General features: G+C 45.5%; 1 protein-coding gene across 7 annotated transcripts in view; it reads right to left on the reverse strand.

Moving 5' to 3' along the window:
* Window positions 1-23,888, reverse strand: part of SLC4A10 (solute carrier family 4 member 10) — a 229,573-nt gene that overhangs the window by 5,191 nt on the left and 200,494 nt on the right. For 5 of the 7 annotated variants that reach the window (XM_077319908.1, XM_077319911.1, XM_077319907.1 and 2 more), the window contains 9 exons: window positions 22,422-22,583; window positions 20,370-20,483; window positions 18,777-18,938; window positions 13,267-13,518; window positions 11,235-11,303; window positions 10,723-10,896; window positions 9,714-9,836; window positions 5,666-5,733; window positions 4,110-4,226 (listed from right to left, as the gene is read on the reverse strand). In XM_077319908.1, the coding sequence (XP_077176023.1) occupies window positions 4,110-4,226; window positions 5,666-5,733; window positions 9,714-9,836; window positions 10,723-10,896; window positions 11,235-11,303; window positions 13,267-13,518; window positions 18,777-18,938; window positions 20,370-20,483; window positions 22,422-22,583 (1,241 nt within the window). Of the gene's footprint in view, window positions 1-2,146; window positions 2,186-4,109; window positions 4,227-5,665; window positions 5,734-9,713; window positions 9,837-10,722; window positions 10,897-11,234; window positions 11,304-13,266; window positions 13,519-18,776; window positions 18,939-20,369; window positions 20,484-22,421; window positions 22,584-23,888 lie in introns of all 7 variants that reach the window. The other 2 variants (XM_077319909.1, XM_077319912.1) reach the window with 2 other exon arrangements.

Here is a 23,888-nt window from a genome sequence, read left to right on the forward strand (position 1 = left end):
CCACTGTTTGATTTTGCGGCAAGAGAGTGAGCATAGGAAGCATTCGAGTGACTGTCTCTGAGGACAGGCTCCTAGAGGAGGAAGCTGAAGAAATACTGAATCTAAGGCCAAAATATGTAACTAGACAGAAAGAATGCCCAGATTTGACATAACTTCAAGCACATCCCTTTCCAAACTCACAGACTGTCTGCATAACTGCGCCTCTTTGCTTTTAGTTTGTCTAAATTCCTCTGCAGCTGTCGTGGGTTTTCCGGGCTGTGTGGCCGTGGTCTGGTAGTTTTAATCCCTGACGTTTCGCCAGTAACCGTGGCCGGCATCTTCAGTGGTAGGACATGGCAAGGCGGGAATCTCTCCGTGTCAAGGTGTGGCATGTGTGCACAGTTGCTGGCTGTTTTATTTATTTCGGGGGGGGAGGGGTGTTTAAACTGGAATGTGATGTTACAACATCCCTGCCCAAGGAAATAAATAAATGCCCAGCAACTGTTCAGACACTCCACACTTATTCATTGGGGTGATCTTCAACAGAAAGAAGTCCTACGTTATTCCTTGGGACTTGCTTCCAGGCAAATATCCTGAGGATTGCAATGTAAACAATCTACTTTAACAGAAAAGAGGCAGCACTCCCAGGAGTCATGGTCACTGTGGTCCTGAATTGACCAAATCTGTTGGGAGAATCTGAGCTGAGACTTATGACTTGGTATGTCTGTGTGCCTTCAGGGAACTAAACAAATTGTGAGTCCAAAGGCACCTTTAAGACCAACAAAGTTTTATTCCTAAAGGTGCCTTTGAACTCACATTTTGTTCTGCTACTCCAGACCAACATGGCTACCCACCTGAATCTAGTCGGGGAACTTAGCTCATCTTGCAGTCAGTTCTGGAAATCCCTTCTCAAATGGCCAGTGTCGGTCATTGAAACCATGCACCTGGCTGTACAGGCATACGGATGGCAAGACAGCAAGAAATTCCATTTCCCTTTCTCCCTCTGGACAGGCATAATCTGACACTGGGCCCACCCAGCAAGAACCAGTCTATTAACCAATGCCGGGCATTTAATACAAGGACGCAGACGTGAAACGTTTTTTTCGCCCTGTCTTCCTCCAGATTTCTACTTTTTTATTTTTTGAGATCCATCTGGAGGAAGTGTTTTGGAAAATTCACAAGCTCATCCAATGATTTATGTTCTTTAGAAGATTAGTCTTCATAAAAAGCATTACATGCATTTTTTTTAAAGATCTGCGCTATTGTTTTGTTTCCATTCCCAGGAAGAGCAAAGGTCTCCAGGATTAGCCCTTCTTTCTATCCAGGAATTAGGTAATGCATACAGCCCGTGCCTTTACTGAGCGAAGGAATGGTGTGCGTGGAGTGAGAGAGACCCCCGTCTCCAACATGTCTGAGAACCACTGAACAACTCTCAGGACTTCTGTAGCAGGCCACTTCAGCCTAGCTTCACCCTTTAAAAAAAATGTTGCTGCACCCATTTAAATGTGAAGACACCCAAACAGAAATATAAAACCATATCCTTAGCATCGACCGCAAAAGTGGTATTTAATATGGAAGCTAGGAAGAGGCTTTCTAAAGGGTATTTGAAACAAAAACCCAGATTATACATCTAACTGGGTGGCTGGGGCGGTTCAGGCCCCAGTTGGTGTGACTGGCAGAAGGGAAGATGGTGTGAACTAGGAGGTCATGTAGTACCATCCCAACCAAAGGGAAGAGTAGCGACATCACTTTGATTGCGGGCCCATCGTCTTGTTTATGCTGCTGAGGAAGAGGAAGAACATTGAAGAAGCGACATGCCGTTTTTGGGGTGACAAAATTCCAGAAATTAAGTGGAGGGGTTTAATTCAAGTTGATGTTTAGAAGCTAAACACCGTGGATTTCTTTTTCTCAAGGATTTTCTCAGTGCTGGGTACTGTTCTGTTCAAAAGCTTGGCTGAATGGTCTGTAAGCCCACAAAGAACCAACACAGGGACATCCAAGTGCCATCTAAACTTGCTTTTGATACAGTTCCATTAAAATTTTGTCTCCCCAAAATGTACACAGAATGTTAGCGAATGTTTCACACCAAAAAAAAAAAACAACCCCAAACACCATTTAGTAGTGGGAAAAGCAATCAAGGCAGAGATTTGGGAGGGCAGGATCTTACCTTTGGGGAATCAGCTTCTAGAGAGATTAGGAAGGGGAGCTTATGGTAGAAATGTGATAATGGAACAATTAAGTAGAAAACAGTTAATTCAAAATGAATGGCAAGGGGGAAAAACAGCTGTTAAGACTATTGCATTTATACTCAGTTAGCAATGATACCCTCAGCAGAGTTATAGCCTTCTGCCCATTGAAGTCAATGGGCTTAGAAGGGTATAGTTCCACAAGGGTAACAACCAGGTTATTGCAATCCAAATGGTCCTCTGGTTTGGCCATTAGTTTAGAGTGTGGTCAATCCCTGTATGGACACAGCTTTTAACATGAAGAGGCCCTTGCACACTCCCACTGACTCCTCTAGGTTTCCCTCTTACCCAAGCACAAAGTACCTAGAGCCATGTTCAGCTGGGAAAGAGAGAATCAGCTGCTATCATTCATTAAGCTAACTGCACTGAGGCAACTGTGATATCAAACAAGTTACTAATTTGGTTTTCCTAAATTGTACTTCTATGTTGTGAGAAATTTAGCAAACCTTTATTTTTAAGGGGACAGCTGTAATATACATGGGTCATTTTGCTAAAAGTATAATGGCCAATACATGCAATTCAGGACAATGGAACCCCCAGGGCTTAACAGAGATATCGGGTTTTGATCTCACATGCTATGTCACTCAGTTCTCGATTATACTGTTGTGCAAAAGAATTAAACTTTGTTAGTCTTAAAGGTGCCACCAGACTCATAGTTCTCACATTTCTGTCCACTCTTTTATTAGCTGTATGCTAATTTGCTGCTATTCAGAGGTTTTATCAAGTTCTTTAATCCAATTTCAGCTATGCTTATTAGTTACTTATACTCAATTACTTGGTCGGCTTGCTGGGGGGTAAACGGTCATGACTGGGGAAGGCACTGGCAAACCACCCCGTATTGAGTCTGCCATGAAAACGCTAGAGGGCGTCACCCCAAGGGTCAGACATGACTCGGTGCTTGCACAGGGGATACCTTTACCTTTACTTTACCTTTACTCAATTACTTGGTTCTAATTAGCTTTTCCTGTCAACTAACACACCCCATATCTACTCCATAGACTAGAATGGGAAATTGATTGGGGGGGGGGGTGTATCTGGGGATGGGAGGGGCAGTTTGAGGTACAGGCCTATTCTTTAAAAAATATGCCTAAATTTGAAAAAGATTAAATTAGGGGGACCAGTTCTATCGGCCCCTAAATAAAGTGCCCCCATACTCTATTGTTTCCAACAGAAGGGAAAAAAGGGCATTAAAACTTTAAAGGAGATGTGTTCTCTTTAAAATTTAAACGCCCTTTGCAGGCCATAGCAATGCAGGCAAAATTCTGAAGGCATTTAAAGGGCTCACAGTTCCTATAAATGCCTTCTCTAAGTAGAGAGTTCACTACAAAGGCATTTAAAGAGACTGAGAGCTCTTTGGATGCATTCAAGTACAGCTATCCAGTAGCTCTGAAAAAAATTCCAAATATTTTTGAGATCTTTTTGAGCTCAGCCAAAAAAATAGCAAAAAAAAAAAAAGTAGAAAAAGGCCATTGCTGATCAGATTTCTTTCTTTTGGGGGGGGGGGCAGGGGGTCTCAGATTAGCTGAATGCATACCCCCAGTCCTTATAATTGGAGTTCTTCAAGGCATAAATATGTCGGTAGAGCAGTGCATGTGTGTAATGGGTAGGATCCAACCAGCTTTTCCACTAGTGAAGGAGGAGAGTGTTTTCTTTGACCACCAAAAACGGCTAGGCTGGGGCTCCAGGGACTTGCGTGGACAAAAGGGCAAGTGTGAGGGGCTGGAGAAAGGACAGGAAATTGGGAGAAGCTTAGCAAGAAAGCTGGCTGGATCCAACCCATTATATAAATAACAAAGCAAAAACCTGATCTGAAACAAACTCTTACTAAAGCAGATGGTACATAAGAGGATTATTGCTTTTTTAAAAAATATATATATATTAAACCTTTTAGAAGGAAAGCTGGACTCCTTATCCTTGTTATTTTCTGATGCTATCAGTAGTGTCTTCCACACAGCTGTTTTTGCCATTTCATCAGAAATATTGATAACGGATGGGTCATCTCTAAAACAAAATGAGCACACACAACACACACACACACACAGAAAGAGAGAGCCATCAAGCTTTCTTATCTGCAGTCCCCGGCACCCTACAGATGCAAACCTCCTGCCATGTCCCCATAAAGACGTATCGGCCCCCATTTGTTGTCCAGTACTCGACAACCCAGAATGCTCAGTTAACCGGCCTCACCCAGGAAGCAAGGTCTTCCCTCTCAGCTGCTAAAGCCCTGTGTCTTCGGATTTACGCCCATCCAGCTATGCAGCTTAAAGCCCTCAGTGGTAGCTGAGCTTCTGTCAGGTGGTATCCTCAGGTGCTGCTTTCCTCCTTAGCCTGGGCAGCTGACCTGCCTGCTCTGCAGGATAACTTTGGAGGCAGTACCACCAGGTGTGTGGGTTGTATAGCTATGGTGCGCGTGCAAGAGGGTGGGTTGGATTGCTGCAGAGACCTCTGGGTAGGCGTGCCAAGGCAGAGCAATGCGCTTGAGTTTCTGGCACATTTTAAAAACCCCATGCCCCATGAATGTTGGACAGCCTTTACTGTAGTTGGAATTAGAGAGAAGAAAAAGAGCTGGTTTTATTTATACCCCGCTTTTGCTACGTGAAGGATTTCCAAAGTGGCTTAAAAACACCTTTCCCTTCCCTTCTCCCCCCAAAAGACACCCTGGGAGGTGGGCTCAGAGGGCCCTAAAAGAACAGCTCTTGCGATATCAGTTCTAGAGGAACTATGATTGACTCAGGGTCACCCAAGGTTCTCTAAATTAGAAGCTGCTGCACTGGTTCTAGAAATAGTGTGCCATCAAGGACACTTTGGCTTCCACAGAGTTCTTGGCAGCCTAAACTTCAATTGTTTCATGTACATTCCATGCCTAGGCTGGAGTTCCTACAGAAGACAACTTCCTATTGATTCCATGGCATGGATACATACATCTTATTTCACGAGGAAATCTCCTAGCATTAAAGTGAGCAGTAAAAAAACAACAACAACGATTCTCCAGAGCTTTTGTGGGCCAGGGCCACTTTGTCAGATGCATGAAGTGAACTCTCAGTCAGCCAGATTCACATACACGGGAGGGGAGGAAATAAAAGGAACAAGAGACAGCAGAAACCGGAGAAGAACGAAAAACAAAGGGTATGGAATGCAGCAATGAATTCTGCTTCAAATGCACAGATGCTAATCTCAAGCTCGTTCCTTTAAGAGTCTGCTCTCTGAGCACCATGTCCCTGTCTCCAAGGGCCCAGTGGGGGACTGACAACTCACGTCTGGTACAGAGGCCTCACAGGAATGAACGGAGGACCTTGTAATATATAGCTAGGGCCCTGAGAGGCAGATGGGCTCAAAATCACTCAATGAGCTTCACAGGGGAGGGGGGACAGCAACCGGCCAACTACTGCACCACCCCGACACACCCTGGGTTTCCAATGGAGAGGCCAAAAGAGGCTCACCTGTAGTGTCCTTCAAGTGGTAACTGGACAGTGCCCTCCTCCTCCATTGCCAACATACTTTGCTCCTCCTAGGAGAAAACAATTTAGAGATGAGCAAAAAAAAAAAAGAAAAAAAAAGCTTGCCTGCATTTGCAGATTCAATCAGCAAACAAGCAAGCAGCTTTGCTTCATTTCTCTTTCCAAATTGTTTTTAACAAAGTGTCAACTGACTGGCCTTCCCCGTTAACAGCTCTTTCTTCAAGGGACATGGCAGGTGCCAGAAATTAGGAAGCCGCATTTAAAAGGACAACTCTTTGAGGAAAACTCATTTTCACTGCTGGAAATGGGTCTTTGCGAGGAAGACGAGAACGCACCGCAAAACTTGTTCCTCGTCGGGGGCCCCGACCACGGGAAGGCTGTGGTCTCGTGCGACTCTCGCTCAATTACAATGGGGCTCCTACAAGGCGACGCTTGGGGGGTTCTGCCCCTTGGTGGTAGGTGATAATTACAGCTTCTTTGGGGAGGGGCAGGGGAAGCAGCCGCAAATGCAGAGAGTTTTGCATAAGGAGGCTTAGACCAGGCTTTCTCAACCAGGGTTTCATGAAACTCTGGGGTTTCCTGACGGTCCTGGAAGGGTTTCCCGGATGGGGGAGAGTTTATTCAATTATATATATATTTTTTAAAAATTGTTAAACATTTATCGGGTGTTATGACCATCTATACAGAGCCTCTTGTGGCGCAGAGTGGTAAGGCAGCAGACATGCAGTCTGAAAGCTCTGCCCATGAGGCTGGGAGTTCAATCCCAGCAGCTGGCTCAAGGTTGACTCAGCCTTCCATCCTTCCGAGGTCGGTAAAATGAGTACCCAGCTTGCTGGGGGTTAAACGGTAATGACTGGGGAAGGCACTGGCAAACCACCCCGTATTGAGTCTGCCATGAAATCGCTAGAGGGCCTCACCCCAAGGGTCAGACATGACCCGGTGCTTGCACAGGGGATACCTTTCCCTTTCCCTTTCCCTATGACCATCTATAGCTGGGCAAACAGCCAGAGAAAGAAATGGCAGTGGCTGAGAGACTTTTGTCATGCCATTTGTTCCCATGTCTCTCGTGGCCATTGGTGGGAACCTGACCACTCACATGAAGACATTTAACATGAGAAGGTTAACCATTTCTTAGATCATCCCTGGCATTTAAGCACCCCAAGGATCCATCGGAAGTCTGAGGGCATGCCTGCCTCCTTTCCCACGTCAACAAAGAAAGGTCCTCACAGAGAAGAATTATTCCTAAAATTGGAGGCAGCCTTGACGAATGAAACTCTTGATTCAGTCAAATGAATGTTTCTTAGAAACCTGTCAACTTCCTTTCTATTATCTTTAAAGCCAGCAGAACTGTAGCTCTCTAATTGCATTCCAGAGGCTCCATCTCTGTTTTCTGTTTTTTTTTTTTTTCCATTCCTAGTTAATTTTGTCATGTTCCAGGCTTCACAGCTTTCCCTGGATTTTGACAGCTGAACAGGTTTAATAATAGCCTCAAATATTTAGCAATGTCATAACATGTAAAAATAACCCCTCCAAAAAAGATGAAATAAAGTGGCTGGAAATAAAAGACGATGCAAAAAAGAACTGCATTTCCTTAAGTTTTATTGTCTGTCACTCTTCAAGGAGAAATAGCCCATGGCATGAAAGAGGAAACATGGGATCAACAGATTCCCATGGCAGCCACCGGGGTAGAACTTCTGCCTCGCCTTTAGGGTTCTGCTTTGCGGTAAGCGAAATGCAGCACTCAGGACACAGTGTGGGAGTGCAGTGTGTCAATGAATGCAAATTCCCTGTCTCCTTTATGCCCCCTCTTCTGAAAAAGATAGAAGGAAAACACTCATTTATCTATTGCAGCAGTGATCCCCATCCTTTTTATCACCGGGGACCGGTCTACGCTTGACAATTTTACTGAGACCTGGGGGGGGGGTAGTCTTTTGCCAAGGGACGTCGCCGCCACCTGAGCCCCTGCTCCACTTGCTTTCCCGCCGGTGCCCCTGACTTCCTGCTGCCCGCTGGGGGGGGCACTGCCAGCAACAGCTGTGCAGTGCCACGCCGAGGGGGAGCCCCCGCCATGGTGGCCGCCGGAGAGCACCAAAGGTGTGGCAGGACAGAGTGGCAGGCAGCCCCCAAGGCAGCAGCTGGGGAAGAGCCACGGCCCGGTACCAACTGATCCATGGACCGGTCCCAGTCCCGGTCCCGGTCCCCGTCCCAGGTGTTGGGGACCACAGTATTACAGCCTTTCTCAAATTTTTTATCGCTGAGAAATCCCTGAAGCAGTCTTCAGGTTTTGAGAAACCCCATAAGTGGCATCATTGTCCAGAAAATGGTTGGGAAAGAGAGCTCTGAACACGTCCACTGGCCATTTTGGGAGGGGGGGAGCAGGTCAACATGATCATTTATGGTCATATCACCTGATAAATGATTAACACATTTAAAGAATATATATTTAAAATAACTAATTTCCACCCATTCGGGAAACGCTTCCAGAGCCATCAAGAAACCCCAGGGTGTCATAAAACCCGTGTTGAGAAAGCCTGATCTATTACTGCTTGCTTTTCTCTTACCTTATTTTGCCCTCACAGCAAGAGCCCCATGGAGGGGCTGAGAAACAGTGACTGGTACAAGGTGACCCAGAGTGGGTATTTGCACCCAGGTTCCCTAGATCCCAATCCAATACTAATCATCGTACAACGCTAAATCAGAAGCAGACAAACCATGCACATCATGGGATATGCTCATACTTAACCACCTTAATACAAGGGAGGCTGTGCACATCCTTAACAGATTAAGCCAATGGTATGCTACACCTAGGAGGGCATCTACAGCTTTTTGACCTTTTGACCATGAAAGTATCGCTGAAATATTTTTTAGGCTTCAAGGTACCAGGAAGTTATGTCAGCTGGCCACGCTTCCCTGCCATGCCCCCCCCCCAAAGTGAGCGGAGCCTCGGCCAGCAAATGTCTGAATGGCTGGGGTTCCTCCCCATCTCCTCCCCTTCAGACCCATCACTTGGGGGGGGGGGCAGGCCAACCTGCCCAAATAAGGGCAGATTTTTTTAAAAAACATAAAATGTTTTTGTTCTAGAAATTGTAGGCACAGGGTGGGAAAGCTCCCCCCGGATGCCATTTAGAAAACCCCCACATCATGGTAACATTAAGAGGCCTTTGCAATACCAGGTTGCTATGGCTGGGAAACTCTGATCTAACTCTGGTCACATAAAACAACTAGTGGCTCCATCTGGGACTCTTCATCCCATCCACAGGAAGAGATAATTAAAAGATGTAACCGCTCCATTCAAAAGTACCTGGGTGGACATCATCTAAGGGTGTAAATGCCTGTTTCTGCATGCAGATTACCTTTGTGGGATATGGCACGTGTGTGTTTATAGAACAGCTAGTCTTTTACAGTGGTCCGCAACCTTTTTTAGACTATGGACCGGTGTGTGTGTGTGTGTGGGGGGGGGACGATCCGGACGCCGTGCATGAGCAGCAACCCATGCGCAAACGTGCATGTGCGGCAGGTCTGCGCGTGCACGTTTGTGCCATGCATGGGTGCAAGCACACATGTGCAGCAATTTTGCGCATGCGTGACAGGTCCGCGCATGAGAATTTGTGCCATGCGAAACTACCGTACATGCTCATTTGTGGCCGCACGTGGCCCAAACATGCATGCGCGGACCTGCCAAGCATGCACGTTTGCACCGGCGGCCGCACTTCCCTCTCCCCCCCCCCCCGCAAAAAGAAGCTTGTTGGGCCACAAGCTAATCGGCCACTTTAGTGGCCGATTTGCTTGCAGCCTGGGAAGTTCTCACTGCAGGGGGGGGGGCGGGGAGAGGGAGCCGCGGCCCAGTGGTTGGGGACCACTGTTTTACAATACCTAATAATAATACCTGAGGTTCAGATTACTTTGAAGGGTACTTCACACACCCTCCCTCCTCTAGGCAGTCAATTTTGCTTTATGTAATGTAGCCAAATGCTGACCAAATAGTTTGAATAAAAAAGGTGAGGGGGGAATAAATGAAATCCAGGCCTACCTCTTTTTCAGCATCTTCCAGCTTCTTTTTCTTGCTTTCTGGCATCAAATCATCCAACCAGCTTAGTTCTCGTTTGGTAAAAAATAAGTCCATGAGTTTTCTGACAAACACCAGTGCTAAAACCTAGTCAAAATATAATGTGGTATAAGGTTTTATGGGCAGCTAGAAACAAATTTTGCTCTTAAAAGAACCAACACAAAAGCCCATGGTCCCAAGTAGTGAGATCAGAAATATTCACAGGTATTACTCTCCCTGAGTGTGTAGACATGAATACACATAAGTGTGTATAAGAGAACGCAACTTGCAAATAAATTTACAGTACATTTGTGAGCATGAGGGCGAAATGCTTAGTATTCTGCGGAAACCGATGGAGGTAAGAGATGGTAGTGGTGAGCCTCCTCTGCAAGTGATCCGTGAGGAAAATGACATATTAGGATCACTGCGTGAAGTTTCCTCCATGTTGAAGTGTTTCTAGTAGCCAATCTTGTGAGAGTTAGTCCTTAGTAAGAATAGATCAGTGGATGCTCTCGACAGGAAGCGGAAGGTAATGTGTTGGATCTACTGAAAGTTTTTAACAGATGGAATGGATTTCTGATTGTGGAGCAAAACTTCCCCACCTTCCACCGCCATCCAAAATGGCCCACCAATGGCCCTCCTGGTGGGGGGGGGAGGCAGGAGAACAGGAACACAAGGAGGGAGGAGTCAAAAGATCTGTCACTGTGAAAAGGGGAATCAGTGAAATTCACAACCTTTTCCAGATGGTTCCACTCAGCTGTATTAGCCCCCATCACTTGAAAAAGGGTAGGTAATATTTTATTTTTTTATTGATTTGATTTGATTTCTATACCTTCCATATGGCTCAGGGCAGTTTACATACAACATTATAGGGGATACATGGAATGAGTCAACATACAACAAAGTCAATATACAACAATAACAACCCAATAGCAAGCTTGTAATTCCTGTGTTACTAATAACAGATTATAGTCTAGAGTGCGTAGGTCCATACCATCATCGGAAACACTATGGCAGCTCTTGAGACCTTGATAATCCACAGCAACACAAGGCAGCTCAACTGGATTACGGTGAAGAGATGGACTTTCCGAAGAGGAACATGCCTCAGATAGATGAAATCTGGCTGGTGTTTGGCGGGCATCCAGAATAACTTGATTCTGTCAAAGAGCTGCCATAGGAAAAGAACATGGTTCAGTTTTCAGCACTGAAATGGGATCATTGCTTTACTGCACAATGAGATCTTGAAAACAGCAAGAGTGATGTCTCTAAAAGGGAGGGGGTTATCCATTTACAAAATCAACCATTATTAATATAAACTCTTAGTGACCATCACAGAGTTCCTTCCAAGAGAGGACCATGATTGTCTGTTTCTCAGCCAGGAATAGCCCATGGGAAACCTCCTTCAGACCACGCAGTTTCAATTTCCAAATCGTGTCCGATGGAAGCAACAGTCACAGAAATAGGCAACAAAAGGACCCAAGTGGACCCACACGCACTCTACTTTACCTGAATTCCTTTGAGAGAAGAGGCACCCATGTAAAGGAATACACCATAAAGCACTGGCATGGGAATAAACTGTTGGAAGGAAAAGGGAAAAGTCAAAGCGGATCTGGTGGCGTGACAGATTATTGCAGGCAAAAATGTCGCTGACTACCAGGAACTGCCATGGATCTGATATGGAGATTTAAGGCTTTCTTTGGAGGATGTATTGTCCCTGATGCACTTCCAGTCACCAGGGATGTTACATGTCCTGCAACTGCTAGGCCAGGGTGTCCTCAGGCTCCTTCTGCCCCCCCACCATCTGCGCCCCACTGCCTCTGCCTCTGCCTGTCTGGCACATGTTGTGGTGTCTCTGACTCTTTTTTCTTGCCTGCTCAGTTCAGGTGGGGGCAGTGGCAGCTCCTGCTGTTTTCTCTTGCCTTCCCCACAGCCGTCTCAAAGGGGATATCCCATTATGTTTTCTGCACAAATGCAGTCCATGTCCCCCTCTTTGGGTAGGAATGTAACTCACTTCCATTGGAGGGAGTTTTCACATTTTTCTGCAAAGTTCAAAGCAACAGCTCTTCTTGGGCGCCTCTTTCTTTAGGTCGACGTGTGGTGGGACAGTGGGACAGCCCTAAAAAGCAATGTGAATTGACAAGGATCCTCTGCCTTTTCTCTTGCTTTGAAATTTGATGTCCTTATTGCCAAGTGTTTCTGCTGTGCCAGTCGATGGGATAGTACACTTAATTTACATCCACTGGCAGCAAAGAGCAAGAGAGACAGTGTCTTTCCTTTTCTCTGGCATTTTAAGCTTCCATTCCAGGTGTCCCGTCCTCTGTCATGGTCTCCACCACAATTTAGAAACCTTGGTACGGACCAAAAAACAAAAGTCTAATAGAAGGAACAAAGGCCCATGCACTAACTTCTTTCAGAATCCTCCAACATATATGGAGAGCTAATCCACACCTAACAAATAAGGGGGTGTTGTTTTGGTATCTGTTCTTTTAAGACCACACGCCAGATGGGATTTCAAGCATTCTTTTCATAAATATAAAAGTGAGAAAACCTGGAGCTTATGGTATGAGGCTCTCAGTCCCTGTGAAATTCTTTTCACGTTAAGAGCCAAGGCCTGCTTTGTTATTTGACAGTCTGAAGAGTTGATGGATCACACCTGGCACATAGGCCTTACGCTGAGCCCCAGCCCCCCCCCCCCCCGGGATGGGGCCAATGGTAAATGAGGCTAATGACTCAGGCCACTATCCCATGTAACCTAGGATTGTTGATTCCAAACAGCAGTAGTCTTACAAGATCCCTTTTAAAAATCTGGGGATCCCAAGTAGAATAATAAATAATACTAAACCTTTATTGGCATAAAACAATAAGAGGCAAATACAGCCAAGAAGGGTAAAAATATAACAGGGTGAAATAAGCAAATATTATAAACTAAAACACAGTAAAATTGGCTGATTAAAACATCTTTGTTCTGGCTCGATAAACAACCATTAAAAATTCAGCTACACACAACGTGGACTTTGCAGAGAGATAATTGAGCAGGAATTGGAGTGTAGCTTCGTCATTTACTAAACCCCTGGGACCAAGCAGAGGATCGAGAAGTTTTCTGCGAAGACTCACATGAAGTTCACAATCTAAAATAATGTGTGGTGTTGAATCAGGGCAGTTCGCAGAACACGGACACAATCTTTCCGTCCTTGGGACATGTTGCTAGGACGTTTGAGGGAAAACAGCTCATTCTTGCCAGCATGAAAACTCTACGGAGGGATGGATTAATAAGACTATCAAAATAATTCACAATTTTCCCTTGATTTGATCGGATCCTCGGGGCAGCGGGAGAACATACAGAGGTTGTATGTTCAAGGGAACCAAGGGAAAATTGTGAATTATTTTGATAATCCTGATTAATCCATCCCTCCATAGAGTATAAAATACCTGAGTTCTGCCATAGAACTTTAGTCTAGATAAGACAACAGACAAAGTGTCTTGTTCACAGGCACGTCGAATGTATCTACAAGGACGATTTTTCCCCAGAACGGCCTACCTTAAGAACACTGGTCAGGAAAACAGATGAGCCCATAAGTACAAAGATCATGAGTCCGGTCACCCTTTGCTCCCGGATGCCAAGAAATTTGGGCTGTTCTCCCGGGGCAGAGCACTCTGACTCCAGCTTCAAACTGTTCACGTGAGAAATCGAGAGGACGGTGGCAGCGACAAACCACGGCAGACCCATCAGCGAGCAGACGCCGAGCATGAGAGCGACCATCAGCAGATCCAGGTGGTAACCACAGCCTTTCTGTTTTGAAAAAAGAAAGACAATGATATGATCGGGACCGGAGCAAGATTGCCTGGCTGGGGCATTCGCCGGTATTGGAGACGGAAGGCGTTCCTCATAAACAGCCACTTCAACAATGCTTGGGAGAAATGAATCTGCTATTAGGGAAGTATTAGGCAATGGCCGATGTTCTTATTTCTCCTCGGTTTGTGTTGGATTTGAGACCCTGTCACACTCTTGCATGAATGACACATTCTGTCTTTAAGCCACAGAGTCCCAGAGGGCGGGTGTAGGAATGCTTACCCAGAGTTCCCTGGTTTTCCAGGGCTGCCCCATGCATCTTAATAGAGAAATCTGAATTCCTGCAAACTGCAATGAAACCCTGAAAATGCAAGCTATGCTGTAATCCAGGTATTTAAAAGGGCACCATATAGAGGATGGAACAGAGTTGTTCTCTCTTGCCCCAGAGGGACAGACCAGATCCAATGGGATGAAATTAATTCAAAAGAAATTCAGTCTAAACATCCGGAAGAAGTTCCTGACACTCAGAGTGTTTTTTCAGTGGAACAGGCTTCCTTGGGAGGTGGTGAATTCTCCATCTTTGGAAATTTTTAAACAGAGGCTAGATAGCCATCTGACGGAGAGGCTGATTCTGTGAAGGCTCAAGGGGGTGGCAGGTGACAGTAGATGAGCGATAGGGATGTGAGTGTCCTGCACAGTACAGGGGGTTGGACTAGATGACCCAGGAGGTCCCTTCCAACTCTATGATTCTATGACTCTATGGAAGGGGACTGAACTAAGGAGGTGACGTGGGTGGGACTGCACTAAAACGGTATCTGGGTATTGCCCCATGTGCTTTCATCCCATCACCTGAACAGCAGACGGACAGTGAAGAAAGGAGTAGAAGATGTGTGACATTTGGACAAAAGTACTGGGCATTAGCATCTTCAAGATGCTAATGTCAAATGGCATGCACCTTGGAACATCTCCCCCTTAAGCTTTCTGAAACCAAAAGGGGAAGAAATGACTCTCAATGCAAGTGCACCACTTCAGAGCTGTGGATGAATCAAAGCCAGAGACACCTTTCTAACTCCTGACACTTTTTTGGGGAAAGTGTATTCATAACTTCGTAGATCCCTTTACAGAGTTGGGGAGTTCCCCCCCTCCCCTCCTATCTGCACAGAAGCCTGAGCAAACTGACATATGGGAGGCAAAGGAAGCAAGGCAACAGGTGATGATGCTACATCAGACCCCAGCAAAAAACTGAATATGCAGTAAGGCAAGAGGGCAGCCAGGAAGACCATCTGACACCCACATGCCACTGTGTGTGTGTTGGGGGGAGGGGGGAGGAGAATACATTCCCAAACTTGGCAGCCATTCCCTGCATCTGTCAAGTGAACCACACAGAACACTATGGATTGACACGAGCAGCCAGACTGACAAAGAGGGCAAAAAAAAAAAAAAAAAAGAACCCTCCAAAAACAACAACAAAAAAGAGAACACGGGAAATAGTCAAAGCAACCACAAAGACACAAATGGCTGCAAAATGCATTTTTAATGTGATTTGTAAAGACAGTGTTACTGTTTACCAAAGAGGCTCGGAAATCTGTGCATACGTGCAGACAAGCTTGTCCCCGGAATCGGTTCCAACATTTCTATCGGGAAAGTGATGAACCCTGCTTTATTTTTCCATCTGTAAGTGTGACTGGGGGAGGGGGGGAATGTGTGGCTCGAGACCCAAGCGTTCCATCTGAAGCCTTGTCTGCAGTTTCCTGTTCTCCGCAAGAGGAGCAGAGTCGGGAGAAAGAATCGGAAATGGACAAAGGTGGAACCAGCAGGCCACGAGGCAGAGGCGGGTGGCAAGATGGGTGAAAGAAAAGAAACAGAGAATCCGGCACCCCCTGCAAAGTAGTACAATGAGGAGTGCTGTCCCAAGCAGGGCTACTGCTTTTTCTGAGCCTTGATGTCTATGGACAGCTTGGGAGGGTGGTTAGGAGTCAATGAGAAGTCGGTAGAAATGGAAGACCCATCAGCTGTAGTACACCAGTTTGGTGTAGTGGTTAGGAGTGCAGACTTCTAATCTGGCATGCCGGGTTCGATTCTGCACTCCCCCACATGCAGCCAGCTGGGTGACCTTGGGCTCCCCACGGCACTGATAAAGCTGTTCTGACCGAGCAGTAGTTTCAGGGCTCTCTCAGCCTCACCCACCCCACAGGGTGTCTGTTATGGGGAGAGGAAAGGGAAGGCGAATGTAAGCTGCTTTGAGCCTCCTTCAGGTAGAGAAAAGCGGCATATAAGAACCAACTCTTCTTCTTAGAACTGTGCGGTTACAAAAAACTCCTTTTGGAATAAATGTTGTTAGTCTATAAGGGCTCACTTGTGGCCAGACCTTCCATAGATAAGAGCCAACTTCATCAAATATATCTACCTAACCAAACACTGGGGCCATTTTGTTGTGACACGGCCTTAGCCACTCTCAGTAACTTACAATTTATTGATGGTACATGTCCAGAATATAAATTATATAACAAATCAAGCAACACACACTATATTTAAACAATCAGTTCCAGCACAGATATATAAAATCAGATAGTAGATCGAACACAATCAATTACAATACTATTAAATAAAAGATATCTATATAGAACCATTATCAACAAATCAAAACAATTTATCAGTGGTGCATCTCCTGATTTGCAAAGCCACCCATCCAAACTTAGCCACTTTTTGTGAAATCTCCGTTTTCTTATTCGAAATGCATCAATGTAAGGTAGAACCATCTGCCTCTACCAGGAGAGCCTGGAATTATCGGGGTAATAAGGGCTTCCAGAATCTGCTTGTAATTCTTACAATAAAAATTAACACGTTTTACTATCTCTGTATTTCCCTCTTGGCACCGGCATAATCATCCCTCATACATTATCTTCTTAAAGCTTCCTTCCAGAATAGTGGAAGGCAAGGTATTGCAGTGTCAGAGTGTAAAGGATCTCCTATGTTCCGGGTACTCTAAATGAGTAAGCTGAAGCATAAGCATTACCTTATTTGCTGTATGTCAACCTTTTGGCACTCAGGAAATTTAAGACAAGTTTATCTGTTAATAGCAACATGAATCTGCCCTCATGGATACGGAAGAGGGTCGTCCAAGATGTCTGATTTATACTCTGACTCCAAGAGATTTATTCCTTGTGCAAGGACCATGTTTGGGTAGTGTGATCTTCCTTCCCCCCCCCTCCGCTTCCTGAAGCCAGGAGGAGCCTGACATGGGGCACCCTGGGCTATTTCCCCTGGCCTTATACTGGAGAGGGGGGGAGTAGCTGACGGGGGGGGGGGGGAGTTGATACATTATATGACCTATTGAAGAATCCATCAAATACATCTGTGTGCTGAATGGAAAACCTTTTCATTTCTTGCAATTTCCTGTGATAGCAAAACATTCTGGCAAGCAGTTGCAGATATCTACCTAGCCTTTGAAAGCGGGCTAGTCCACTCAGACTTGTAATTTTTTTAAAGAACTGTATCCACAGCTGATCACTCTAGCTAGTGCTATTTGTCCACCATAATTGTTGTTTTCAAAAATGATGCTAGACATTATCAGTCTAGCTAATATTAGGGGCCATTCCGCACGCCTTCAATGTTGCAAAAGGCTTCCAAATTGTAAACGCTACTAATTTCAGTTATGCATGACGTCGCACACAATCTGCCAAACCGATCCGCAAAAAGAGATTCATTGTAGCGCTTAAAGGGAAATCCATAAAAGTGGATTCACCCTCCGAAAAGCGCTACACTCTTGCAAACAATCTGCAACACTAGCGGAAAAGACCTGTGCGTTCCCATTGTTGCAGTTCCAGCCAAGTCCCTCCCCCTGGCTCTCTCCTCCGAACTTCCGGCGAAGCGATCAACATTTTTTTTTCTCAGAGCGAGCAACCGGTGAGGCTTCATTCACCCAGCGAGGCTTGTCCGGCTACAGTCCCTCCACAGAACTGCTTTAAAGCTCCCCCTCAAGTCACCAAGCACAACACAGCCCTGTTTTCAAGTTCCCTTTATTTTCGGCAGAAAATCGCGCCCGTGCACGGGGGGGGGGGAATTTTTTTTCACTCGGGGAAGTGTGGTAACGATGAATCGCCAGCTCACATGCCAGCTGCCAGCTAGATGGGTCTCTACGTTAAGAGGAATCAAGGAATCAAGGCATATTCGTTTTTTATTTTTTTTTAAAAACCTTTTCTTAAAGGGAAAGGGGCTTTTCGGGAGCATGATAACTCCAGCTACCGCCTGAAAATTGGAGCCCCTAGATGCAGGATTTATATGGAGTAACAGCTACCTGGGGGAAGAAGGAGGACTTTTTTTGTCAGCAGAGCTCTGCACAGTGTGGAAGGTTTCATCCAATAGCTTCCTCCTGTTTCACATGGCTATGACTTCACATAGTCCCACTGACTGGGCAATAAACTTTCTTGGGGTTGGAAAGGATTGCTGTGAGGAGAAGAAACCCAGAAAGACTGACAGCAAATTTTACTAATAAATCAGAGGATACAACCCATTGTCTGTGTACTAAAATAGCCTAACCTAGGTAGTAAGCGTGGTTGAACAAAAGAATTCTGCAGAAGGTAAAATGCATGACTTAGATTACTGTCCCAAGGGCAATACGGGCCAATAACAAAATTGGAGTCCTAGGCAAATTCATTTCAACTACTGAAGAAGAAAAAGAGTTGTTTATTATATCCCGCTTTTCATTACCCGAAGGAGTCTTAAAGCAGCTTCTCATCGCCTTCCCTTCTTCTCCCCACAACAGACATCCTGTGAGGTAGGTGGGGCAGAGAGAGCTCTAAGAGAACTGCTCTGTGAGAACAGCTCAAACAGGACTGTGAGTAGCTCAAGGTCACCCGGCTGGCTGCATGTGGAAGAGTGGGGAATCGAACATGGTTTACTGGATTAGAAACCGCCACTCTTAACCACTAAACCAAGCTGTACTTGGTTAGGTAACATTAAAATGGGTATCACCTTGGGTTTCTCAATTGCTTCTTGTGTTTTTCATTTTCAAGGAGCCTGCCAGTGTGCTTTGACACATGGATGGCCCTCCTGTATGAAGAGCTTTCACTTCAACCTTTCACTTCAACCAAGGACTAGTGATGTTGCATGCAACAAACTGCTTCCATTCACAAAGGGCATTTGGGGTGGGGAGAGTATGTCAGTGTGTACCCTTTAAAAAATTCATTATTGAGGGGGGGGGGTGAAAAGTGGCACGGAAGAAAGAACGTTTTGACTTTGTGAATCGACTAGCTTACCTTGAGCTTGTGTTCTTTTCTGTTTATTATGACAGCTGTAATCTGCTGGTCCATAAAAATTAGAATTGTACAAAGCAGTGCTGGAATCCCGGCAGCCAGCACGGTCCACCAAGGATTGGGCCCCAGGGGAGTGACAAACCAGCCGCGATCATCTCTGGTGGGCTAGGAGAACAAGAGCAAGAATGGAACAATGTCAACCAAAATATAGAAGTATGATAAATAAAATAAAATAAATAAATAAACATCGGAAGAGGACAGCGAGGCCATGGAACCAGCCTTTTTCCCCCTCTAATGCGGTAAAAATTACAAGTTGAAAGCACAACACATTTGGGTAGTAAGGTGTAAAGGTATCCCCTGTGCAAGCGCTGGGTCATGTCTGACCCTTGGGGTGACGCCCGCTAGCGTTTTCATGGCAGACTCAGTATGGGGTGGTTTGCCAGTGCCTTCCCCAGTCATTACCGTTTACCCCCCAGCAAGCTGGGTACTCATTTTACCGACCTCGGAAGGATGGAAGGCTGAGTCAACCTTGAGCCGGCTGCTGGGATTGAACTCCCAGCCTCATGGGCAGAGCTTTCAGACTGCATGTCTGCTGCCTTACCACTCTGCGCCAAAAGAGGCTCTTATTTATGTCTATAAGATGTTGCAAATTTTTCACTGAAATCCTTGTCATGAACATCCAGTTCTGCCATATGATGGCTTGATGGTCCAAGATCGGGGTGGGCTGGGGAGCGAATGGGATAAACACTGGGAATGGGGAGAAAAGAACACATATATTAAATGGATTCCTTTATCTCCCATGTTCCTTGCCAATTTGTATTCTTGGGGTGGCTTCAAATGAAAACCCAAATACAATTACCAAGTAAAACAATAGCACTGTTAACAAAACAGCTTGGAAGGCCCAGAAACTTACAAACCCTCAGTAGGCATTCTTTTTAAAAAGTAAGGCAATACTAAAGGGGGAAAGAGCAATAAAATAAAAGCAGGTAGCAAAATATCTGGAAATATCAATGTGTTAATTGACTGGGCCTCGTGGCCTCACTAAAAATAGATAGTATAAACCAGGGGTAGTCAAATTGCGGCCCTCCAGATGTCCATGGACTACAATTCCCAGGAGCCCCTGCCAGCATTCGCTGGCAGGGGCTCCTGGGAATTGTAGTCCATGGACATCTGGAGGGCCACAGTTTGACTACCCCTGGTATAATCAAAGGTGGAAACAATCTGCACATGCAATTTAACAGTCAATTAGTCTAGGAAAGCCGGTATCTTTTAACCTGGTGCCGAGAACTCATGGGTCCCAGCATCAGGCAACTGAACGCAGAAGGCGTTTCCAAACCAGGGAGCCACAACCAAGAAGGCTCTCTGCATTGTATCTGCTCATCTTTGTTGGCCTCCTCTTATTAGATGAGCCTACCCATGGCCTCTTTTTCTACAGCGGTGCCTACTTCAGCTGAATCTTTCTGAATCCACCTTGTTCTAGAACATAAATTGTTATCTGCGTATTAGGTAGGGCTTATCTTGCTGACGTGTTTGTTGGTTTCGGGAAGGAATAACTTTCAATCATTTTAATACTAGTACAAGTGGACGTGGAGTTACCTTAAAAGCATTGGGAACCTGAAGCTTTGGTGACGGAATCCCGAGGCCATAGTCAACTAAAACCATGGACAGGATGGTGAGAAAGACGGCAAAGTCACTTACGACAGACCGCACCTGGAAATATGGAGCCCGTTGTCAGTGACAGGAAGATATCCATTTGAAACAGAATATCAGAACTTCCTGAGGAGAGATCTGCAAGTACATCCCCAGACCAAAGCAAGGTCACAAGACTAGGGCATACAGCCCCTGCAACCAGTACTCTGCCTGAGCTAGGAACTCACATGCCCTTATGGAACATCCATCCACCCACCCACCCACCCACCAATCCATCCATCCCTTTAATGGCAAATAAGATATGTAAACCTTATGGAACCTTTATAGGGAAAGAGAAAAAAGGAGTAAGAAAACGCTCCCTACTCATCCGTTTAGAGATGAGAAGCACAAGATAAATCTATAAGCGGTGTTTGAGCAGTGGTGATGACCATTTTGAAGCAAGCATGAAACAGTGGGGCACCTGGTGATGGCCACACTATGGCCCATGAACCAGTAGTGAACTCCCCTCTGATCAGAGATGCTTGGCCCACTGTTGTAGGAACAGCTTTCAGTTCCTGTTATGAGGGATGCCAAAGGAAAGACTCAGTCATACAAGAGATTCTATTTCTGGGGCATCTCACTGAGAAACCCGAGATGTGCCCAAAGACCCTGCCATGTCACAGAGCCCTCTAGGGCATCCTCTGATTTCCAGGACAGGGAAACAATGAAGAAGAGTTGGTTCTTATATGCCACTTTTCTCTACTTTTCTCTACTTATATGCCACTTTTCTCACTTTTTCAAAGATGCTTTGAGACTCCCGAGAGAGAAAAGTGGCATATAAGAACTCTTTCCTCTCCCCACAATAGAAACCAGTGAGGTAGGTGAGAGAGCCCTGATATTTCTGCTCAGTCAGGACAGCTTTCTCAGTGCTGTGGCGAGCCCAAGGTCACCCAGCTGGCTGCATGTTGGGGAGTGGGGAATCAAACCCGGTTCTCCAGATTAGAAGTACGCACTCCTAACCACTACACCAAGCTGGCTCTCCCAATGGAGAGAGTAGCTCTGCAACTCCCTTTTGACTTGACTTGCTTGACTAAGTCATTTCAGCTGGGTGACCACAGCACAGTGAGGCCTCGGGGTTGTCGTAGATCATGAGGCACGCAAGGTAGTGTGAACTTAAAGCACTAAGAAACAGTTCCTTTGATAAATGGCCTTTGCAACGCAGTAACGAGGCTCCAGCAGGTGCTAAGCCGGACTTATGTGCACGGCACATGGAATGGGTGATTTGCAGGGGTGGCCTTACTGCGGAAGGCCTTTTTGCTTCAGCAGGCTGATGGGAGCAAATTTTGTTTTCATCTCTGTCGGCCGTTCAAAACGAGGTGAGGTTCACAATGGAGTGACACCATTCAAGCTTTGTCTATGGCAGGGGTAGTCAAACTGCGGCCCTCCAGATGTCCATGGACTACAATTCCCAGGAGCCCCCTGCCAGCGAATGCTGGCAGGGGGTTCCTGGGAATTGTAGTCCATGGACATCTGGAGCGCCGCAGTTTGACTACCCCTGGTCTATGGCATTGTCAGTTTCTATTGTGACCAAGTTCTTTCCCTTTACACGTTAGGATCCAATCGTAACACACGTTACTGTTCCTGATTTGACACACTTGGCTTGAGGTATTTTGCTTTAAAGAAGCGGCAATGGACGCATTCTCTCTTCTCTTAGGAGAACCTCTGCCTCACAAGTAGTGGTTGGTTGAATCCAAGGAAGCTGCTCTAAGACTAAGCTTGCTGAAGGGGGTGGGGGCCTGATCCGGCGGCACAAAAAACTCTTCTGCCGGAGGAAAGCCCTGCCCTTAGCAGAGTGGAGTTGTAGGATCCAAGCCATTATTCATAAACGGAGGGAAAAGATATCGCAAAACATAATTTTGACTCCACTAATCCCAATCATAGCTCGGTTATTGATGGTGGGAACCACACACACTCCTGGCAACAAGGTTCATAGTAGAGCAATTTCTTTAAAAAAGTTACCTTGGTTGGAAAATAGCGACTGGTCTTGAACTGCTTCAGCGTGGAGGACATTGTAACTGTAGAAAAGAATAAGATGACTGACCAGAAGAGAACATCTGGGACGTAAGGACCTTCATGTCCACAGGCTCGTCCTATAAATTTCCCTTGATACCACCTACATTGCTAACATGGAAAGTAAAGACAAGTTTTATATTCTTGTGACTGAAAAGAGGGAAAGATAAATAAGACTGGACCTATCATTTCATCGGGTGCACTTGAAATTGCCAAATTTAGCTTAATCCATTTTTACCTCACCGCCCTTCCAGGAACTCACCGTTCTTCCTTCTATATTTTTATTTATTTATTTGCTAGATAGATTTTTATACTGCTCCTTCCCACAAGTGAGCTTGGGGCAATTCACAACAATAAAATACAGTGATAAAAACAGAGTTTAAAACACAATTTAAAACCAGTCCCAACTCCTCCCACCCGCCAGAACATCCTCCACTAGTTACCACAATATAAAATGTAGGGGGAGGAGTCACACTGTCCTCCCAACAGCTCTGTGAGGGGTTGTGCTCATGGAAAGTGGAGGGTCCAAGAACACTACTGAGAAGGGTGGCATCTGAACCCACATCTCTCACCAGTCTAATGTTCTGACCCCCCCCCCCCCCATGCCCTGTTCATTTCACACATTCTAGAGATAGCCATATGAGGGAGATACCCGCAGTAGAAATAAGTGCTGTGTGATTCAATTGGGCATACTTGCTGGAAAGTGTCTTTAGGACTGGAGTTCAAATTGTTTAACATGTACCGTTTAAAAAAATGTAACCTGTGGATGTGACAAACCTGTTTTGAAACATGTGCACCGTATGGACACAGAAACTGTCTCCTCTCTGTGTATTTTGAGTGCACATTTATTAACAAACTAAAGGAGGCCCCTCCTCTGATTCCATTCTTGAATACTATATTTTATTGCTTATTTATTTATTAGATTTTTATACTGCTCCTCCCACAGGCTCAGTTTGGTTTCCAACAGAAAAATACAGCAATAAAATCACAATTTAAAACACAATTTAAAAGCCAGTCCCCCTTCCATCCATCTTTGGAAACATCCTCTGCTGGCTACCCAGATAGTATAATGTGTGATATAAATGGGGGGGGGGCTGAGGAGGAGGGGGAAGCCCATCTATTTACAGTCTGCCATGGACTCAGCCATATGTCTGGAAGAAGAGTGCCATTTTGCAGGCCCTGTGAAACTTTGACCACTTGACGCCCATTTCAAAATGTTAATACATGATCTGTACATATTATTCGTAGCTATTGCACATGAAGATAAAATTGCTCACTATGATCTGTAAAATTCGGTGGGCTGGACCCTGCAGCTCTATTATGCTAATGCTGGCATTTTCCTCTGGTGCAAGAATCCCAGCCACGGATGGAAATGTTTCTTGCACTGGGGAAGCTTTCTCGTACCCGAGGAAAGTA

This window comes from Paroedura picta, chromosome 2 (assembly GCF_049243985.1).
Source record: "Paroedura picta isolate Pp20150507F chromosome 2, Ppicta_v3.0, whole genome shotgun sequence".
NCBI classification, from domain to species: Eukaryota; Metazoa; Chordata; class Lepidosauria; order Squamata; family Gekkonidae; genus Paroedura; species Paroedura picta.